At 42.8% G+C, this 22,894-nt stretch overlaps 1 protein-coding gene across 1 annotated transcript in view; it reads right to left on the reverse strand.

Annotated features, from left to right (window-relative positions):
* Window positions 1-22,894, reverse strand: part of LOC135278069 (uncharacterized) — a 186,324-nt gene that overhangs the window by 64,093 nt on the left and 99,337 nt on the right. The window contains exons 16-25 of the mRNA XM_064384684.1: window positions 20,393-20,428; window positions 17,918-17,969; window positions 16,708-16,827; window positions 13,032-13,186; window positions 8,789-8,948; window positions 6,009-6,161; window positions 3,543-3,671; window positions 3,335-3,415; window positions 2,176-2,304; window positions 1,968-2,048 (exon numbers count right to left, since the gene is read on the reverse strand). Coding sequence (XP_064240754.1) covers window positions 1,968-2,048; window positions 2,176-2,304; window positions 3,335-3,415; window positions 3,543-3,671; window positions 6,009-6,161; window positions 8,789-8,948; window positions 13,032-13,186; window positions 16,708-16,827; window positions 17,918-17,969; window positions 20,393-20,428 — 1,096 coding nt within the window. The remainder of the gene's footprint in view (window positions 1-1,967; window positions 2,049-2,175; window positions 2,305-3,334; window positions 3,416-3,542; window positions 3,672-6,008; window positions 6,162-8,788; window positions 8,949-13,031; window positions 13,187-16,707; window positions 16,828-17,917; window positions 17,970-20,392; window positions 20,429-22,894) is intronic.

Genomic DNA, 22,894 nt, shown 5'->3' on the forward strand with positions numbered 1-22,894 from the left:
CGCTGTATTATGTGAGCAGAAGGCTGGCCACAGCCTAAAGAGCACTCTGTAAGGGAATGAAGCACTAACAAAATGGAACACTATGGAGCTATCAAAAATAACAGAAAATATGTTTATAAATACAAAGTTATATATATATGTTTGTATACACAAGGTTTAGCGATAATCTTTCCAGATTATATATACTACATAAACCTTGTATAGTATCTAAAATTTTTTTTAGAAAAACGATCCAGGCCGGGCACGGTGGTTCATGACTGTAATCCCAGCACTCTGGGAGGCCGAGGTGGGCGGATAATGAGGTCAAGAGATCGAGACCATCCTGGCCAACATGGTGAGACCGCATCTCTACTTAAAATACAAAAATTAGCCAGGCGTGGTGGCACGTGCCTGTGGTCCCAGCTACTCGGGAGGCCGAGGCAGAAGAATCGCTTGAACCCAGGAGGCGGAAGTTGCAGTGAGCTGAGACTGCGCCACTGCACTCCCGCCTGGGGACAGAGCAAGACTCCGTCTCAGGAAAAACAGAAAGAAAGAAAAACAATCCGTTAGTTCCGTAATGAGAAACATTTTGGAGATTAAAAAATACACAATTGAATGAGTTCGCTCTATCTCATTCCCAAAGGGAAGAAGAGACAGCAGCTGACTCAACCACAAACTACATACGTGGTCAAATACGTATCCCTCACCTGTAAGCACTGTAAGCCAAAGACCTGGCATGGTGTGACCACAAGCCTTCCCATGCCTATCCATCACTTCTGTCCTACTTTCAGACTCCAAGTGAGTCCCTTTTTGTTTACTAGATCTCTAACATTTAAAATCAACATTATTGGTCTGATAATATAATGCTCCAGACCTGATATTCTAAAATTCATCCCTATTCCTTTAGTATCACAGCCACAGACTAAAACTTAACAAAAAGGCCAGGCTTGGTGGTTCACGCCTGTAATCTCAGCACTTTGGGAGGCTGAGGTGGGCAGATCACCCTAGGCCAGGAGTTCAAGACCAGCCTGGTGAACATGGTGAAACCCCATCTCTACTAAAAATACAAAAATTAGCTGGGCATGTGGCGTGTACCTGTGGTCCCAGATACTCAGGAGGCTGAGGCAGGAGAATCCTAGAACCTGGGAGACAGAGGCTCCAGTGAGCCGAGATCACATTATTGCACTCCAGCCTGGGCAAGAGAATGAGACTCGCATCTCAAAAGAAAAAAAAAAAAGCTACCCAAAAACTGACTTCTGACAAAATAAATCACATTAACACTAAATATTATTGTTACATATAAAAATGAGTTTAGGCAGGGCGCGGTGGCTCACGCCTGTAATCCCAGCACTTTGGGAGGCCGAGGCGGGCGGATCACGAGATCAAGAGATGGAGACCATCCCGGCCAACATGGTGAGACCCCATCTCTACTAAAAATACAAAAATTAGCTGGGCATGGTGGCGCGCACCTGTAGTCCCAGTTACTCGGGAGGCTGAGGCAGGAGAACTGCTTGAACCCGGGAGGCAGAGGTTGCAGTGAGCTGAGATTGTGCCACAGCACTCCAGCCTGGCGCCTGGCAACAGAGCAACACTCTATCTCAAAAAACAAAAAAAAAATGACTTTAACACAGTAAGTAAGGCTAAATGTTTCACAACCATGGAAAAACATTACAAAACCATACACAGTAAGAGACTGGGAGAAAATATATCAAATTAATCATATTCACTATGTGCAGCTCTCAGTAGTGCAGTCAGAGAAACTAGACTGTTAATGTTTTAATGTTAGTTCAGGGAACAGAAGATAGGGACCACCACAAACTAAGCATTGCATCCTCCACCCACGCTCCCCTCGGCATGTTATTTGCCATTCATTTACTGGGAAGCACCACGACTCTCTGAAGATTTTCCTTAATCACCTCACTGAACATTAGTTTCCTTTCCCATAATCTTTCCCACACAACCCAGTACTGAGAACGAAAGGCTGATACCAAAGGCTGGGACTTGGCAGAGCTGAAAAGATCATCATCTTCATCATCCCCAAACAGGCTCCCAACACTTGGCTCTAACAACTAGAAGAAACAAGACTCGGGTTCAATATCCAAAAGAAAACAATTTACAAAGAGAACTAGGTGAGCTGTTGAGACAGTAGTCAATACAGTAACAAAGCCATAATGTGGAGAACCCTTTGGAACTGACCTTGGTTGCTTTAGGGCCGGCAAAAAGGTCAACATCTGGGTCATTGTCCTTTTGGAGCTTGTGGCTGAAAAGGAGCTCTTCATCCTGGAAGACACCTGTGTTCTTGGGGCGGGCATCAGCATCATGGCCCTAGGAATAGGAGGGACGGTCACGTGTGATTAGAGTTCTAAGAGCTCATCTCAAGGAAGGTTACACATGTAAAGATGGACACAACAAAGATGTCCCTACAGCTGTATTATGTGAGCAGAAGGCTGGCCACAGCCTAAAGAGCACTCTGTAAGGGAATGAAGCACTAACAAAATGGAACACTATGGAGCTACCAAAAATAACAGAAAATATATTTATAAATACAAAGTTATATATATATGTTTGTATACACAAGGTTTAGCGATAATCTTTCCAGATTATATATACTATATAAACCTTGTATAGTATCTAAAATTTTTCTTAGAAAAACGATCCAGGCCGGGCACGGTGGTTCATGACTGTAATCCCAGCACTCTGGGAGGCCGAGGTGGGCGGATAATGAGGTCAAGAGATCGAGACCATCCTGGCCAAAATGGTGAGACCGCATCTCTACTTAAAATACAAAAATTAGCCAGGCGTGGTGGCACGTGCCTCTGGTCCCAGCTACTCGGGAGGCCGAGGCAGAAGAATCGCTTGAACCCAGGAGGCGGAAGTTGCAGTGAGCTGAGACTGCGCCACTGCACTCCAGCCTGGGGAGCCACAGCACTCCAGCCTGGCGCCTGGCAACAGAGCAACACTCTGTCTCAAAAAACAAAAAAAAATGACTTTAACACAGTAAGTAAGGCTAAATGTTTCACAACCATGGAAAAACATTACAAAACCATACACAGTAAGAGACTGGGAGAAAATATATCAAATTAATCATATTCACTATGTGCAGCTCTCAGTAGTGCAGTCAGAGAAACTGGACTGTTAATGTTTTAATGTTAGTTTAGGGAACATAAGATAGGGCACACCACAAACTAAGCATTGCATCCTCCACCCACGCTCCCCTCGGCATGTTATTTGCCATTCATTTACTGGGAAGCACCACGACTCTCTGAAGATTTTCCTTAATCACCTCACTGAACATTAGTTTCCTTTCCCATAATCTTTCCCACACAACCCAGTACTGAGAACGAAAGGCTGATACCAGAGGCTGGGACTTGGCAGAGCTGAAAAGATCATCATCTTCATCATCCCCAAACAGGCTCCCAACACTTGGCTCTAACAACTAGAAGAAACAAGACTCGGGTTCAATATCCAAAAGAAAACAATTTAAAAAGAGAACTAGGTGAGCTGTTGAGACAGTAGCCAATACAGTAACAAAGCCATAATGTGGAGAACCCTTTGGAACTGACCTTGGTTGCTTTAGTGCCGGCAAAAAGGTCAACATCTGGGTCATTGTCCTTTTGGAGCTTGTGGCTGAAAAGGACCTCTTCATCCTGGAAGACACCTGTGTTCTTGGGGCGGGCATCAGGATCATGGCCCTGGGAATAGGAGGGACGGTCACGTGTGATTAGAGTTCTAAGAGCTCATCTCAAGGAAGTTACACATGTAAAGATGGACACAACAAAGATGTCCCTACAGCTGTATTATGTGAGCAGAAGGCTGGCCACAGCCTAAAGAGCACTCTGTAAGGGAATGAAGCACTAACAAAATGGAACACTATGGAGCTATCAAAAATAACAGAAAATATGTTTATAAATACAAAGTTATATATATATGTTTGTATACACAAGGTTTAGCGATAATCTTTCCAGATTATATATACTATATAAACCTTGTATAGTATCTAAAATTTTTCTTAGAAAAACGATCCAGGCCGGGCACGGTGGTTCATGACTGTAATCCCAGCACTCTGGGAGGCCGAGGTGGGTGGATAATGAGGTCAAGAGATCGAGACCATCCTGGCCAACATGGTGAGACCGCATCTCTACTTAAAATACAAAAATTAGCCAGGCGTGGTGGCACGTGCCTGTGGTCCCAGCTACTCGGGAGGCCGAGGCAGAAGAATCGCTTGAACCCAGGAGGCGGAAGTTGCAGTGAGCTGAGACTGCGCCACTGCACTCCCGCCTGGGGACAGAGCAAGACTCCGTCTCAGGAAAAACAGAAAGAAAGAAAAACAATCCGTTAGTTCCGTAATGAGAAACATTTTGGAGATTAAAAAATACACAATTGAATGAGTTCGCTCTATCTCATTCCCAAAGGGAAGAAGAGACAGCAGCTGACTCAACCACAAACTACATACGTGGTCAAATACGTATCCCTCACCTGTAAGCACTGTAAGCCAAAGACCTGGCATGGTGTGACCACAAGCCTTCCCATGCCTATCCATCACTTCTGTCCTACTTTCAGACTCCAAGTGAGTCCCTTTTTGTTTACTAGATCTCTAACATTTAAAATCAACATTATTGGTCTGATAATATAATGCTCCAGACCTGATATTCTAAAATTCATCCCTATTCCTTTAGTATCACAGCCACAGACTAAAACTTAACAAAAAGGCCAGGCTTGGTGGTTCACGCCTGTAATCTCAGCACTTTGGGAGGCTGAGGTGGGCAGATCACCCTAGGCCAGGAGTTCAAGACCAGCCTGGTGAACATGGTGAAACCCCATCTCTACTAAAAATACAAAAATTAGCTGGGCATATGGCGTGTACCTGTGGTCCCAGATACTCAGGAGGCTGAGGCAGGAGAATCCTAGAACCTGGGAGACAGAGGCTCCAGTGAGCCGAGATCACATTATTGCACTCCAGCCTGGGCAAGAGAATGAGACTCGCATCTCAAAAGAAAAAAAAAAAAGCTACCTAAAAACTGACTTCTGACAAAATAAATCACATTAACACTAAATATTATTGTTACATATAAAAATGAGTTTAGGCAGGGCGCGGTGGCTCACGCCTGTAATCCCAGCACTTTGGGAGGCCGAGGCGGGCAGATCACGAGGTCAAGAGATGGAGACCATCCTGGCCAACATGGTGAGACCCCATCTCTACTAAAAATAGAAAAATTAGCTGGGCATGGTGGCGCGCGCAAACCCGGGAGGTAGAGGTTGCAGTGAGCCTAGGTCTCATCACTGCACTCTGGCCTAGTGACAGAGTGAGACTTCTTCTCAAAAAAAAAAAAAAAAAAGTAAAAGGATGCTAACTAGCATCCCCTTAAAACTGTTTTTTTTTTTGTTGTTGTTGTTGTTGTTTTGAGACAGAGTCTTGCTCTTTTGCCAGGCCGGAGTGCAGTGGCATGATCTTGGCTCACTGCAACTTCCGTCTCCCAGATTCAAGCGATTCTCCTGCCTCAGCCTCCTGAGTAGCTGCGACTACAGGTGTGCGCCACCACACCTGGCTAATTTTTTGTATTTCAGTACAGATGTGGTTTCACCATGGCCAGCATGGTCTCAATATCCTGACCTCATGATCTGCCTGCCTCAGCCTCCCATAGTGCAGGGATTAAAGTGAGCCACCATGCCCAGTCTAAAACTGACATTTAAATTCAAGTACAGTTGGGGACCAAAGGAGAACCAAGGGTAACAGGAACGCTGCACAGAAGAGAACAAGTTAGAAAGGCAATGATGCCATGACATGACAGTAACTGCAGAGACAGTGGCAGGCACACCGCAGTGTACATGTGTCCTGTAGAAGGACCAGGAGGAAAGGCCCTGCAGAGGCTTCCTGCACTGTGGGGACACAGACTCCTTGTCTGTGTTTTCAAATCTGTCTACAAATGTGCCATTTATTTTCTGTGGTCAAAAAACTTAAGGGATTGTGTGTGTTTAAAACAACACATGAGAGACAAATGTATTCAAGTATACGAGAGAAAAAGGTCCACCTTTTCAGACTCGGCCACATCAGTTCTCCCAAATTCTGATGATTCCTTGGCACTCTCAACCTTCTTTTCCACAGGCTTCCCTCCAAGTGGTGCCTCCTTCTCTTCTTCATTGCTAAACAGCAAAGGTGGTGCCTCAGAGACGATCTCTTTTTTCTACCAAAAGAAGAGCACACAACATCCACAACAATAAAAAAGTGTGTCTGACCAGCATGGCCATATTCAGAACAAGCCCAAACCATCCTCTTAGGGCTTCAGCTAAATGTGGTGGTGGAAGAGAAGACAGGATAGTGAAGACGGCACCAAAAGGGAGAAGCAACAAATATCACCACCCGGGACTTATGGACAGGGTACTTCATGCATCACCTGCATCGGTCTACTTGTGTCTGTCAACCCCTACGCCTCCCTCACTCAGATCCTTACCTCTGCCATCAGATGAATATGAGTCTCTCTGTCTGTCTCACTCCTGTGATATTTCAACTAGAAGACATCATCCAGAGTTGTCTTGATAAAACAAAACACCTAGATCATGTCCTCTCCCACCCGAAACCTGCACTCCTTGAAGCAAATGACACTCAGCAGACACCCCATTCTTCCCTCTACTCATGTGCTTGCTATTCCTTAAAGTCACTGCAAACTTTCAAACTTCCATACCACACTGCCCTCGATGTCCGTAGGAGCAAATCTTCCTCATCTTTCAAGCCCTGCTCAGATGTCACCCACGGTCTTTCTGTTCCCATCAGTTGCTTTGTTGAATAAGCATAGTATTTCTCTCTCCACCTGACCCTTCCTTGACTTTCTTCCTAACTAACAGCTAGCACACATCTGTTTATCCGTTCATCTGAAAGGACTACACACTGTATTTCCGTGGCCAGTCCCAGCGTTTTACACCAACTGAGTGCCCAATACAAGTCTGCAAGCACTTGAGCCCATTTCTCATCTCATCTTATCAGGGAGGCAGGGATTTGAGGGACTAGGAAACTGAGGTTCATGACCTGGAATTCACGGCATCTTTGGGGCAAGTGACTTATCAACAAGTTCTTGAGAAAAAAACTAAAGCTCTACTGTAGTATAGTATAGATACAAATCTTACCATATGACACGAGAAAGTGTGCTTTGAGGCAATGCCTAAATCAAGTTAGGAAGGCAGATTTGGGAAACTAAGGAAGGGCATTGCTGATCATGATTTTAAAATGTGATGAAGGAAGAATGAACAGAGCAAGGGGATTTTCAGTTATTGTCAGGAAGAGATCATTAAAGTGCAAAACCATTTGAACTGGAAGATCATGAAGAATTTCAGAAGAGATGAGGCAACATGGAAGTGATTAAAGGAAAAGGCTTTTGTGGAACACGCTGCACTCACTGAAAACTACATAAAAATTCAATACAACTAGTTGATAAGGGAGATAAAGAGACTTAAGTACGGCAAATCATATTCTTCCTTCTTATATAACTAAGGTCCTAAACCACAGAAAATGCTACCCAAAATACTAGTTTTAATTTTCTTGAAAACAAGCTAACTCCTCATCCTTGTCATGAAGTTTATTTTCTGTTTTTCTTTTTTTTGAGATGGAGTCTCGCCCTGATCCCCAGGCTGGAGTGCAGTGGCACAATCTCGGCTCATTGCAACCTCCATCTCCCAGGTTCAAGCAATTCTGCTGCCTCAGCCTCCCTGGTAGCTGGGATTACAGGCGTGCATCACCACACCCAGCTAATTTTTGTATTTTTAGTAGAGATGGAGTATCACTATGTTGACCAGTCTGATCTCACATTCCTGACCTCAGGTGATCCATCTGCCTCAGCCTCAGAAAGTGCTGGGATTACAGGCGTGAGCCACCACGCCTGACTAAATTTACTTTCTTGATAGATATCAGAAAATAAGGAAAGTATGAAGAAAAAAAAATGTAATGGTCTAAAATGGCTGCATCTTGGCCATATGGATAACAGAAACTGGGCCTATGAATGAAAGCTGAACCTCACCTGCAAGGCCAGAGCCTGTCAAATACCTCCCTGACATGTACCGATTACAACCTGCCTATAGGATGAAACACAAAGGCAGCACAGAATCAACCATCCCTCTCCTGACCCTGAGTCCCCCTAAGTACTCATTAGGGTAAAAGGCTAATGAGTAAACTACGTTAACCACATATTTACTTTATCTTATATACAGTGTCACTGAGCACCAATCAGAACTGCTGAGGATGTCACCTTTGTTTCACTGCCCACTTCTTCCATTTTCTATGTAACAGAAATGTAGACATGCCATGTCTCGTGTGGCCCACTCCGGGACACGTTCTTAGTTTGTGCAGATCTCATTCCTGGGCTAGCAGATCACAAATTTGGCTCAGAACAAAACTCATATTACATTTCTTTAAGTTCTCCTGCTTCTTGTTTAATCTTTTGGTCAACATAGGATTATAACTAAGTCACACTTAACTTACACTAAAATATCTCTAAAAAAAATCTTTTATTTACTGTTGTCTAAGATGATTATGTTTCACAAATAATCAAAAATGTGCAGACTATTCAGCTACTTAACTTGTGTGTCTTGACCTCTTGTTTTATTTAATAATCAAAATTACCATAGGTTGAAAGAAGTTTTACAGCTCCAGAGCCTGCAAAATTTATTGCTCATTTATCCCTCCAGTATAGGTTATTTATAATTTACAAAGAAAAACCAATCAGTTAATTTTGAAACTTTCCATTTTTTTCCTTTTTTAATCGGCAGTCACAGATGTTGGCACTGCCGACTGCAAATCCACTTAGTAACTTCATAGTCTTACCTCCGGCTTCCGTGTTCTTTCTCTGTCAAGGAGCTGAAGAGGCAAATCCGCGTGGTCTTGTGCCAAAGTGCAAAGATCAAAGTAGTATTTGCTGTAAATGCTGCCAGGAACTTGGATATTATAATCAATTAGCTTCAAGAACTGCCTTTCCAACTCATTCCTGGGGAAGGAGAAACACAACAAAACCAACACAGGACCATGTTAGTTCACCGGGCCAGCTTCAAAAACATTATTCTCATTTAAGAAATGTGGTAAAGCCATCCCGTGCTCTAGTTTATTAGAACGCATGAAAGAACTCACACTGGACAGAACGCTTTCGATCGAAGAAATAACAAGAAAGCATGCAACTTTCCCAGCTCTCTTTGAAAATAGAAAAAACTTGTATTGGAAAAAAACATGGATATAAAAAGTGTGTTAATACACTTGATTTTCTATTTCTGTGAAGAATGTCATTGTTTTTGCAGACTTGTGGAGGTACCACGTTGGTGGTCTCGGATAAAACCTGGAGGAATTCTCTGTATTAGCAGACAGGCTCCCTTCTTCCCTTACTTTCCCACAAATGAAGTCTGTCTCTCTGTGCTAGGCTGCCTGGAGCTGGGAGAGGAGCGATACAAGCACTCCTGTGGCCACGACCTCTGGAACAGCACTAGGTCTGTCCAGACGGCACTAGGTCTGAAGTCAGCACAGCATTGTGACTGCACAAGGCCCACTGTAACATCTACCTGCTGCCACTTATGTCACTCAAGGCCCCGGGGCTCTACAATTAGCAGGTAGTGAAGCTAGCCAGGCTTCTGTCCTTCCCTTAAGTGCAGTAAGTTGCCCTGGTCCCTATGTGATAACCCGCTTGTCGTTGGCTTAAACCGACTCTCTCTTTCTTAGCTGAGAGCTGTTCAGGCTTCATGTTAGCTTCTTGAGCCAGACAGACTCCACCTTCGTGTCTTCATTTTAGTTATTCCCCTCATTAAGTAAGTAAATGCAGTATGTAGCTGGGGCAGGATGACACTGGGCACATCCCGGAGTGCATCTGCTGATAAGCGCCTGAGTTAAGCAGTTCCAGCAGAGCCTGGGAATGCAGTTGCTGTTGAGTACCCAGAGCCCCCATATGTATAAATTGGATGTCTTTTTATGACAGCTCTAGCCCTCGCACCTGGTACTGTTTTATTTCTCATGTACCAGTTTATCTTTTTAACTTTTTTGCTTACTCTGCTTCTGTGAAAAAATTGCTTCAGCTAGGTTCCCCCCTCCCTTTTCAAACTAGGGTATAAGAAACCCCTTAACTCTTTCTTGAGGGCCGAGAGAATTTTGGGTGTTAGCCACCTCTTGGTCACTGGCTAAAATAAAGGACTCATAATTCAACCTCAGAGTGTGGCTCATTCCTTGACTCACTTGGGTATAACACCTGGATGGGTTCAAAGGTGCTGCCTGGGAGCCTAGGCTGGAGTCATAAACCTTAGACATCTACCTGGTGTCCTGTTCTACCATGGCTGGAGCTGGCACTGAATCCACCAGGCAAATCCCTTCCCGCTCTTCCTTCCCTTTTCCCTAGGCAGAGTAGCCAGTCCCCACGCACATCATTGCAGTCCCATGGAGCTTAGTGCCAGGTCACCACAGATGTTCACTTAATAATACCCCACGGATGTTCACTTAATAATACCCCAAGGTATTAATCAGCTTGTGAGTGCAGCCTTCCCTGGAACTCATTCTTCAGGGCTGTGGGCTCCCCTCTGGACCAGGGTAGGTCCAGAGATGCCATCCAAGAGCCAAGGCCTGAATCGTGGACTCCTACAGCTCACCTGGTGCTCCGCTGACTGTAGCTGAGCTGGTATCTAAGCTCAAGGAAACTCCTCTTTACTCTTCCCTCACAGCATTTATCAAGCAGAGGGAGTCTCTCCTTGGAGCCACCGCAGCTGACCCAGCACATCTCTGTCTCACTCCAGGCCCATGGCATGTACTACCTGGTCATCACTGATGATGCTTCAGGGCCCAAGGGCTCTTTCATCAGCAAGAGATGAATCCTGCCATCACTGAGTCCTAGCAGGTTCCCTTCTGGCCCAGAGTTTGTCTAGAGATGCTATCCCAAAGCTGGGACCTCAGATGGGGGTTTCGTGACTCTGACCAGTGCCCTCTCCCACTGTGGCTGAGCTAGTATCCGAGTTGCAAGACAAAGTTCTCTTTCCTCCCCTCAAGCTGACAAAAGAATTCTTTGTCAGAGCTGTGAGCTGCACTGTCAAGGGTTGAAGGAGGGGTGAGCAAACACTCCCTAGCTGCCCCAGCTGCTGTCTCCCAGGGTCACATGCCCCTCCTGACACACTGGTTCCAAGCGCAGCACGGCACTTGAACTTGCCTAAGAGTTGCAGTCCTTGTGACCTAGACAGGCTTTCAGGTTTATTAAGGACCCCAGAGTATTTTATCCCACAGCAGCCAGGCTTTCACAACTCAAGTTCCATCCACTGGGATGAACAACTCCCCTATGGCTGGCGCTAGTCTAAATGTTTTTTTTTTCGGTGGGTGGGCATTGGGTGAGTTCAGCCTTGTTGTGCTTTCTGCTATGACAAGGGAGCACTGAGTTCAGGAAAAGTCCCACAGCTGCTGTGCTCTCCCTGCCCCAAGCATGTAGCCTCTCTCCTTGCCACAGGTTCACAGGGTGGCATCGGCAATACAAGACTGTCTTTTCTACACTGTTCAGTGCCTCTTTCAGTGATATGAAGTTAAACCCAAGTACTACGATCACTTACCTGATTTTTAGTTCTTATGAAGGTGCTTTTTTATTTAGACAGTTGCTAAATTTGTTATTCCTATGGGGAGCACAATTGGCACAGATTTCTATTCAGCCATCAGGCTCCACCTCTGTGACTGCATACATTCTGAATGACAGTCTTATCTGGAGTAATAGGCAAATGTGAAAAAAAAGAAAACCAAAAAGCCAAAACCTCTTGCCGGTGCCTGTCATAATCTTGATCTTCATATGCTGCTGAATGTCATCAAGAGGTGTTTTTTTCAGATTTTTCTAAGTGTCACCCACAAAGCCATTCTCTCTGTCTAGTGGACACTGTGAGAGCCTCTGCTGGAAATGCCTCCCTGGCTCACCCTGCCAACTAGCTCCAAGGCCCTTCCCTTTACAGCACTCAGGAGGCCAGAGTGGAAGAAAGACCCATGAAGCTCTTCTTTCAGTGTCATGTTGGTGCCAACCCCATGACTCAGCAAGATTTCTTGCACTCTCATGGATAACTTGCCCCCCCCACCCCCGCAAATGCTGCTGTGGTTGCACGAGTGCCCTGGGAAACTCCTGAGTGTGGCGAGCATTGGGTGATGCTCCAGCAATGTTTCTCAGACTGCCTGAGGGGAACACTGGAACTTCTAACTCATCAGCCCAATGATGCGACACTCTGAAGAGGGAGGGGACGGGGCACAGGGATCTGTGGCTATTCTGTATCTCACGGTTTCTATAAAACAGATCTTCAGATAAAAGCAGGGAGAACACCAGCAAAAGGGTGAAGCTATACATTTTCCCCAGTCCACAGGCCCCAGACCTGTCAATGGCCAAACAATGATTTCAAAGGCCAGACATGTGCTCCTTACAGAGAGACTGGAACTTGCAGACAGCTTGTAAAAAGCCATAAGGATATTTACTGTACTATTATTTTCTGGTAGTACACTGGTAAAATGTTTGCCAAAAATATCCACAGAAAAATATTTTTCAATTTATGAGCAGATTATTACAATAACAATTTACCAAGACCTACCAATGAGCAATGAAAATATGAACAGTTGTTCTAAAATGTGATGTTTATGCCCATTTCCATTATCAGTACAATGTAAACTTTAAAAATAGTTCTTAAAGTGTTAAGTTTACGGGACCAAAAAGTCTTGAGAAATGATTAGAAAGTTCACAAAGACAGCTGGGCATAGTTGCTCATGCCTGTAATCCCAGCACTTTGGGAGGCCAAGCAAGGCAGGTGGATCACCTGAGGCCAGGAGTTTGAGACCAGCCTGGCCAACATGGTGAGACCCCGTCTCTACTAGAAATACAAAAAATTAGCTGGATGTGGTGGTGGATGCCTGTAATCCCAGCTACTCGGGAGGTTGAACCGCTTGAATCTGGGAGGCGGAGGTTGCAGTGAGCCGAGATCATGCCATTGCACCACAGCCTGGACAACAAGAATGAAACTCCATCTTAAAAAAAAAAAAAAAAAGAAAGAAAGAAAGAAAGGAAAGAAAGTTCACAAAAACCATACAAACTCACATTTCTTCAACTGCAACACTGTCAAAGTTCTCATTCCACACAGCTTCATCATTCCAAGCCTTGGCGGCAATAAGAACGGCTCCCATGACAATCCTCCTCCAGTTGGTTGGACAAATGTCGATACAAACGTAACTCACGAGTCTCTCTACGTAAATCTGCAAAACATAGCAAACACTGGCCTTTGACTTAGCTCCGTTTAAGTGCTGTGATAAGAACTCTTACGAATGACAGATTCCTTGTGGTCTTGACCAGAAAGTAAGTGCCTTTTATTCTTACGTTCTACAGAGACTTGATCAGGCCAGGCAAGTGGCCATATCACAATCATAGGTCAGATACTTCTGCTACTTACTCTGCCCAGAGAAATTTACAGCCCAATTTTGGTCACAAGAATGACTGTACGTCTCAGCCAAGGGCATCATAGAAAGAGGCAGTGTCGTCACCTTCACACTCATAAGAGAGAGCACACACACACATGCTCAGTGTGGATTAAAGTTGTTCAATATATCCTCAAGTGCCTATCACATAGAATATCTCACATCTAGCTAGTAGGCAGATGGGAATTTTACAAGTATGTCAAACTTGAATATGTAAAACCTATGTGATAGCAAATATTAACCTCCTTATCACAAAAACTCACCCTTCTGGGGCACTAGCTTGAAAAACTGCTGGTCAAGAGAGCCTCCCAGTGGCTGCTGTGCAGAGCAGCATGGCGGACGCAAGTCTGTGGGGTTGTAAAACTTTCCACATATGCAATTGCTCACTTGATAAGAAACACACATGTACAAAGGAGAGTCCTTCCCACAGCCCCTATTTTTCACATCTTCATGATCACTTCATACAAATTTCTTATGTCTTACATCATGTGCAACTTAAACAATTCTGTTGGTTTTAAAGTGGAAAAAGCTGCCAATCTCAGTATCCCTGGGATTCCTCTAAACCTGCTGCCCAGCAGTTTGTGAGACAATTTCATGAATTACTTTACATCTATCAAACATCGGTCCCACAAAGAATTGGGCAAAGTGAACAGCTGAGTAAAGATTAAAGGTGAGCTGTGAGGTGTTGTTACCTCAGAGGGTGCTCTGCGGAACAGTATGTCTGTGAGCTACTTGAACCCTTTACATCTTAACAAATGGATGAAACTTTATTTATTTATTTTTTAAAAACAGGTGAGTTTATTTCTTGTATGCAGGTTATCCAATTGGAAAACATTGCCAGATCTGAGCTGCCAAACTCAAGTATGTTTTCAAAAACAAATGGCTATTGAACATGACATGTTTCAAAGATTCTGCTCCCTTTCTCCCAAACTGCGCTCTCAAGTATTTCAAGAATGAATCTCCCTCCCTGGGTTCAACTGCACAGGATTCAGAGAGCACTGAAACATGGCAAGGCTTCAACTTCCCATCCCCTTTCCTGCTGAGCCGCTGAGCTGCTGACACTCATCCATGCCACAAGCCCTTCTAGGTGAGTTTGAGAAAAACTCTTTATTCCCACTGATGTCAACTCTTCCCTCAGCGCAGTTGACCCCATCTCACTTTTGCAGAATACTCTTCCCACAGTCACCTCTTTCTGAAGATTTTCTTCCTCTCTACCAGAGACTTCTCCCAAATGGTGTTTCCTTTGTCCCCATTCCACGCCTCACTGCTCTCCAACTATGTCCTCTCACTGGTGTGCACAACACCATAACCTCATGCCAGTTCATCTTCCAACTCGCCTTCACCTACGCTGCCTGCCCTGACATGACTCTCCCAAGGTTCGTTTTGCCAATAGGCTCTTATTTCTGGTGCCTTCACACTGACAAACTGGAGCTCCTCATACATTTCCATTTGCCTAGATGCTGGGGCCAAACACCTGCATTTCACTTCCCCTGCTCCAATCCGTGTGCAATGCCTGTTACGTCTACCTTCACTGGTAGTCTGCCTCGTTTCATGGTGAACCACAGTCTGTCAATGCTCACCTGTACTACCCTAGAGATTTCTTAACGCTCTTCTCTGCCTCCAGTCTGCCTCCCAGCTATGGCCTACTGTCCCCAAAGCAGCCGGCATAGCCTCTTCATTTAGAGCGTGGCACTCCCCTGCCTAAGATCTACCACGAGTTTCCCATCAAACTGGAGCAAAACCTTAACTTCTTCCTATGGCCTGCAAGCCAAAAGGCCCCGTGAGCTATGGCACTGCCCGTGGTACCTCATCTCTACTGTTTCCCTCATTCTTAACTCTGACCATGCTGGTCACCTTGCTGTTTGTTCCTCAAACACACACGAAACATGTTTCTGTCTGTCTTGGCAGTCATCCTGCTTCCTGTAATGTCAGCACTCTTTCTCGTCATACATTTAGTTGGGGTCAGCTCTCTAGAGAGGCTCTTCTTACCATTCTACCTCAAATAGCCCCCAATCACTCTGTGTCCCTTTATCCTGCTTTCTCTTTCTGCTGTTTCATACTACCTAAAAAGATACTTAAGTTCAATCCACCTAGAACACAAGCTCATAAAAACAAGAACTGTGTTCCACCTGTCCTCTCCTCTACCCCAGCACTTAGAAGAGCAGCACAGAGTCAGCATCCAGTGAGTGTTCACGAATTAAGTCACCGCTTGGCAGCACTCAGCACTGTGACCACAGCCTCTCCTATCTTCAATTCTTTCTCCTTTTATTATCCTCTTCTGCTTTTCCTCCTCCCACTCTAGTAGCCATTCTTCTGGGGGCTTGTCCCTTAAATCATAACAGACCTTACTGACCCATCTGCTGTCCGCTTTATCTGTTTTTGAGACAGGGTCTCACTCTGTTTGCCCAGGCTGGAGTACAGTGGCATAAATACAGGTCACTGCAGCCTCCACCTCCTGGGCTCAAGTGATCTTCCTGCTTCAGCCTACCATGGACCTGAGGCCACAGGCATGTGCTACCATGTCCAGCTAATTTCTTGATTTTTTTTTTTTTTTTTTTTTTTTTTTTTTGGGTAGAAATGGGTCTCACTTTACTGCCCAGTCTGGTCTTGAACTCCCACAGTCGAGCAATTCTTTCAACTTGGCCTCCCAAAATGCTGGGATTATAGGCATGAGATACTGTACCTGGCCTTACTTTTTCTTCTCTTAAAATACAGGGTCTCATCCTTTGGACAAGGCTGGACTTAAACTGCTGGACTAAAGTAATTCCCTCAACTTAGCCTCCCAAATAGCTAGGACTAAAGGCATGAAACCACCAGGCCTGGCTTGTCCAGTTTCATTCTACACACTCATCATCCAAGGAACAATGAATTTAGGGCAGCAGCTCGCAATCACAGCAAGCATCAGAACTGCCTGGGGATATAGCCTGGGACTCAGCTTAGACCTATACTGGCATCTGTTCCTGCCCATCAACTGGATGGTTTTGTTACCACTCCCCATTCCAAGTCCTCCACATGCCCTGGATGTGTGTGCACTGTGTATGCATGCGTGCACTGAAGTGTGGGGGGAGAAATCAGAAATCCGTCCTGCTGTCTTTAATAGCAATTGTTCTGCAATTAGAAAAGCAATTGAGACATTCTAAGCCAAAACGATGATTCAACTCAATGTGTATATTTGCTTTCATAAGTTTCTCTTAACATTCTGAGATAATTTCAGAAACTTACTGTTATTTAAAAACATGACCATACCACCCTGTTTACAAGACAAATTGCTAACGATGCTTTATAAAAAGAAAATATCTTACCAGACTCACGATTGCCAATTCAGCTGTTAGCCTTAGAGCTTTAGACAGAGCTCTAACAAATCCGAAAATCACTTTGTATTCAGGATCATACTTCAAGTAGTCCTCCGGAAGCTGTTCTTGCTGAAAGAAGAAAGGATGCAATCTAAGTATCCATTGAAAAAAAAATCTGAAGTGCTCTTAAGACAGCAGTGTTCACATTGGTGCCCATGTATCACTTACAATCATTTTGACTGGTGAGATGTCTTTCAGTTTTTATAATATGAGCAGTAGGATCTTCAAATACCGTAATGATTTAATACTCACCAACATTCACTTAAAAATAGCATGAGCTTATTAAGCTCAGAAAACGTTTGCTCTTTTTTGCTGTTTCCCCCACATGATTCTATCCAAATGTAAGCTACTCTTAGGTTTTAATGTCTTACTGACCATCTGCCATTCTGCTCTGCAATAAAACTTTGAGAAAATAGTTTCCTGTAACCATGAGACTCTAAGCCTATGCTGTTAAATACAATAATCACTAGCCACATGTGGCTATTATGTACCTGAGGAAGTGCATTTTTAAATTTTTACACCATGTAAAATTGATTAAGACTTAATTTTTTTAACTCTCTTCATAAAAAGGCTTCTGTTAAAAGTATTTACATATTCTTACATTGCTTGATGCTACTGACAATTATCTTTCCAAAAGATAGATTTTGTGTTACTTGGACAGTATATTTACTCACACTAGCCCACTAATTAAACAGAGCTGCAGATCAGATCTTATTCCAGCATGTTCTTTTTATAACACTTTTGAAATAAGATGACTAGATGTAACATGAAATGGGGATCGAGACTTAAAGAAAGATGCCTTTGACTTTGGCATGAAACCGATAAAAGTCTCTGATGAAAATACAACCTCAACAAAAGTGACACTTGCTGGGCCAGGCACAGTGGCTCATGCCTGTAATCCTAGCACTTTGGGAGGCCAAGGTCAGGAATTTGAAACCAGCCTGTCCAACATGGTGAAACCCCATCTCTACCCAAAATACAAAATTAGCCAGGCATGGTGGCCGGCACCTGTAATCCCAGCTACTTGGGAGTCTGACGCAGGAGAATTGCTTGAACCTGGGAGGCGGAGGCTGCAGTAAGCCAAGATGGCACCGTTGCACTCCAGCCTAGACAAGAGCAAAACTCCGTCTCAAAAAAAAAAAAAAAAGGTGACACTTACTGTAAATGGATGTAACGCTTCATCAAATATGTCCAAAGATCTATCGGCATCTCTATAAAATAAGAATGTGCATTACTTCAAAAATTGTTAGTATCTTAGTATAATATCTGTTTTGTAAAAGAATGCCTCCTATGTGCTTTGGTGTTTACTGCACCAAAGCAAACAGTTTTTACAAATTATTCTCCTGGATCCTGACCTGCAGAGGTTTTCCTGACCTCTTCTTACTCAGCACATCATGTCCTGTACCGGAAAGTCTTTTATATGATAACCAGTCAGAACTGCCTATAAGAACGGACCCTCCCTAACAGGCAATGGCAATAAACCAAACATATTTTCACTCTTCTAACCACACACTGAAACACGAGAACATTTTACAAAGCAGTGGTGGTGGCAATAAACTCCTTAGAACTTTAATAAATGTCAATGTGATTCAGATTGCTAGCTTCCTTTCTCTTTAGTTCTCTTTAGTACACTCTCATGATGTATTTATTTATTTTCAGTAGTTTGAATTAAAAACTCATCTTCCTTTTTATTTTAAAGGAATCCAGTCTTTGATGAACTTTAAACTTCGTAAAACTTAATACATTGTGCCTGTGTGATAAACCAGTGGTTCACCAAATATGCTCCATGGACCTCTGGGGATCCCCAAGAACCCTTTTCCAGAAGGCCTAAGAGGTCAACACTGTTCTGATAACCATACTAATTCAACCTGAGAAAGCTGATAAAAGAAAAATGAAAACATTTTTTAAAATTGTAAAGATATTGCCTGCTTTTTCATAGACACTTGCCATAATTGTATAAAAGCAAAATTGGGCAAAACTGTTGGTTTCTCAGCATAAATCAAGGCAGTCGTACAAAATTACACCAGTAGGCATTCTATTCTTTACTGTCCCTTACATTTAAAAAAGACAGCCTGAGTTACTTAAGAATGTCTTTAATGAAGCAGTAAAAATGGTGTTATTAAATCTTGACATTTCTCTTTAGTATTCTGAATAAGTGGAAAGTTAACAAGAAGCACTTCTGTTGACTGCAGTATGGTTGTTAAAAAAAAAAAAAGATTTAACTGTGAACTGAACAATCACTTTTTTCATAGAACATCAGTTTTATTTGAAAGTACAACTGGGTCAGTGCAGTGGCTCATGCCTGTAAAATCCCAGCAGTTTGGGAGGTTAGCACTGCAGCTAAACTCCTTCAGGAGTTCAAGACCAGCCTGGGCAACATGGCAAAACCCTGTCTCTACCAAAGTCACACACACACACAAAATAGCCAGGTGTGGTGCCACACACCTGTGGTCCCAGCTACTCAGGAGCCTGAGGTGAGAGGACTCCTTGAGCTGAGATCATGCCAATCCATTCCAGCCGAGTGACAGAGTGACACTAGGTCTAAAAAAAAGTACAACTATCATTCTCAAAAATAAATGAAGTGAGGGTGCTCTCATTCACGAGGAAATGTGTCACTCATGTCACAAGGAAAGTATTTGTTCCCAGTGATAAAATTTAAGCTTTCCTGAGGACTTTGAAAAACTTGTTCCTTCTACTATAATATAAAATATTGACAGCCTCTCAGTATTTTAAAATGTTTTAAAATAAGATTGGTGGTTAAACTAAAAAAGTGATTTTTTGATACAATAAAACATAAACCAGTATTTTCCAAATAATTAATGCATACTATTATAAATGCAAGTATGGGTGGAAAGATCCATTTACTGTTTAAGAAAGATCGATGAGTGCTGATGGAATAAATTAATGTGTAAAATGCCACTGTAATTTAAGAAACTAGCACTTGTGAAGTTTTGATTTTGTATTAAAGAATACCCACAGCTGTCTGAAAGCTTTAAAAATACACTTTTACCAACTACATATTTGCATAAGACTACGTTATCTTACTGCTTTTTTAAAGCAATTTGCAAAAAAGTGAGCTAGAAAATCCAGCTATCTTCTGTTAAGCCCAACATTAGAGATTTTCAATAATATAAATACATGACACACTTTTACTGAAGATTTTGTTGTAGAAGAGTTACTGCTTCATTAAAAGATTTATGTTAACAGTATTGTTCTCAGGAATATTTTTTGCTGTCACAAGCTGGGTCATGGATTACTACTGGTAAAGGTCATCAATGCTACTAAACTTTCTGCAATGCACAGGACGGTCCTCAGGACAAAGCATTATCTAGCTCATGATATCAACAGTGGTAAAGCTATGAAATCTAAACTAAAAACAGATTTTGAAAAAAATCTCAATTTTATATTTCTGTCACAGCGAATACCAATATAATCAATATAAAAACATACTCAGGACTCTCTGTCATTTAAGAATCAAAAGAGGCTTAAGGGTCAAAGAAACACAAACAATTTGCTTCAATATTTTAGTAGGCACAATATAGCTTATGATATCTAGAGCTGTGACCTAACGCTGAGCTTGACAGCTTGCAAAGTAATTAGCCAGAATAACAAGACAGGATTTTTAAAAGCTCACCTTCGCTTGATATGATAATGTATCGCTAAGGTCACACTGTGGAAGAAAAAACATTCGTCACAATAGATGTTATCATTTGTTAGGCCTGAAGACATTTTTTAAAAAGGGTACAGAGGAAACTCTCCTAGTGGCCCTGAAATTAAAATCTTCCAGTTCAGAACAGTACCATAAGGGCACTTTCTTGCTTTCGTTTCTTAGCTTTTAGCAAAATGCAAGGCAGTATGCTCTTAGAAGACATGTTTCTGTTGATGATTCTAATATATAAATAACAACATATTTCCCTGTTATATGCCCTTCTACCTACAAAACCTTTTGTCCCATGCACTTTATTTTATGTATTTATTTATTTTTTGACTCAGAGTCTTTCTCTGTTGCCCAGACTGGAGCGCAGTGGCGCAATCTTGGCTCACCACAACCTCCCCCTCCTGGGTACAGGCAATTCTCATGCCTCAGCCTCCCAAGTAGCTGGAACTACAGGTTTGCACCACTATGCCCAGCTAACTTTTGTATTTTTAGTAGGGAAGGGATTTTGCCATGACGGTCAGGTTGGTCTCAAACTACTGGCCTCAAGTGATCCACCTGCCTCAGCGTCCCAAAGTGCTGGGATTACAGGCGTGAGCCACCGCATTCAGCCTCGTGCAATTTATGTCTATATGCCCATATGTTTAAATTTAACCCATACAGTAGTGGTTTCTCTTTTAAGATGTTAGGCCCGGGATGGGTGAGGTGGCTCATGCCTGTAATCCTAGCACTTTGCGAGGCCAAGGTGGGCAGGTCATGAGGTCACGAGTTCGAGACCAGCCTGGCCAACATAGTGAAACTGTCTCTACTAAAAATACAAAAAAATTAGCCGGGCATGGTGGTGGGTGCCTGTAATATCAGCTACTCAGGAGGCTGAGGCAGGAGAATTGCTTGAACCCAGGAGGTGGAGGTTGCAGTGAGCTGAGATCATGACATTGCACTCCAGCCTGGGTGAGACTCTGTTTCAAAAAAAAGATGTTAGGCCCTGCATTTTAGTTTAGTTTACTATCTCCTACCCACCCAATTTGTATTATTTCCCTAAAAATATATAATGAAAGTGACTTGTAACAAATAAAATTATCTGAAATCACTTTTGCATAATTATTAAAAGATATATTAGTAAATATTAGCACACAGGAAATCAATGATAAGTACAGTGATCCTAAAATAAGCAGTGCTAACAAGGCAGTGTAACATGACACAGTGTAATATGAATGGCAGGTACCTTCAATTAGTTTAACTGAAATACTTGTGAACAGATACAGCTCTTCAGATATATGTAACTGTATTCCTAAGTTACCCACTGATGCTGTGTATCAGAAAACAAGAGGTTCTACAGAAAGCAAGAGGTTCTCTTATGTAAGTTATGTGCTTTCATTTGCCCTCAGCATCTAGAATGAGGCTCAAAATCACTGAGGGAAGGCAAATCTCAATTTTAGTAATAGGCCTATACAATATTAGCACTTTTTAAAACGCCTGTAACATTAGCACTTAAGATGGATATGTCTATAGTCCTTCAAGTAGTTTTCATCTCTGAAATCATTTTAAAATCACAGAATTTGAAGTTATATGCTGGAAACGACCAAGAAATATGGGACTGTGTAATCACATTTAATCCAATACTCATTTTACAGATCAGGAAAACAAACCTTAAAACTGACTTGCCCAGGGTCCTACCAAATAGGAGCAGTTTCTTGTCCTAAACTCAAATTAAGCAGCGGCTCTCAGACTTTGCTGCACATTAAAATCACCTGAGGAGCTTTAACAACTGCCTCAGTTTCTACATAAAACATTTTAATTTAAATTAGCATTGGGGATGACTTTGGGCATCAAAGTTGTTGTTAAGTTTCCCAGGTAATTTCAATGTGCAGCAAAGTTTGGAATAATGGAGTCGGGGTGAAAATCAGAATCTTCTGGGATGCTTTTCTTCACATAAAGAAGCCTCACAGCCATCCCTATTTTTCAGCTGTGAATCCATCTGTTCCTGGGCTTTTTGGGTGACTATTAATTACTGCCTCAATTTCAGAACTTGTTACTGGTCTATTCAGGGATTCGACTTTTTCCTGGTTTATTTTTAGGAGAATGTATGTGTCTAAAAATCTATCCGTTTCTGCTAGATTTTCAAGTTCATTTGCGTAGAGGTGTTTATAGTATTCTCTGATCATAGTCTGCATTTCTGTGGGATCAGTGGCGACATCCCCTTTAGCATATTTTAGTGTGTCTATTTGATTCTTCTCTTTTTTCTCCTTTATCAGTCTGGCTAGTGGTCTATTTTGTTAATCTTTTCCAAAAACTAGTTCCTGGATTCACTGATTTTTTGAAGGATTTTCGTGTCTCCACCTCCTTCAGTTCTGCTCCGATCTTAGTTGTTTCTTGCCCTCTGCTAGCTTTTGAATTTGTTTGCTCTTGCATCTCTAGTTGTTTTAATGGTAATCTTAGGGTGTCGATTTTAGATCTTTCCCACTTTCTGATCTGGGCATT

Source organism: Aotus nancymaae, unplaced genomic scaffold, assembly GCF_030222135.1.
Source record: "Aotus nancymaae isolate 86718 unplaced genomic scaffold, 86718_ANA_hifiasm-v0.15.2.pri h1tg000036l, whole genome shotgun sequence".
NCBI lineage: Eukaryota > Metazoa > Chordata > Mammalia > Primates > Aotidae > Aotus > Aotus nancymaae.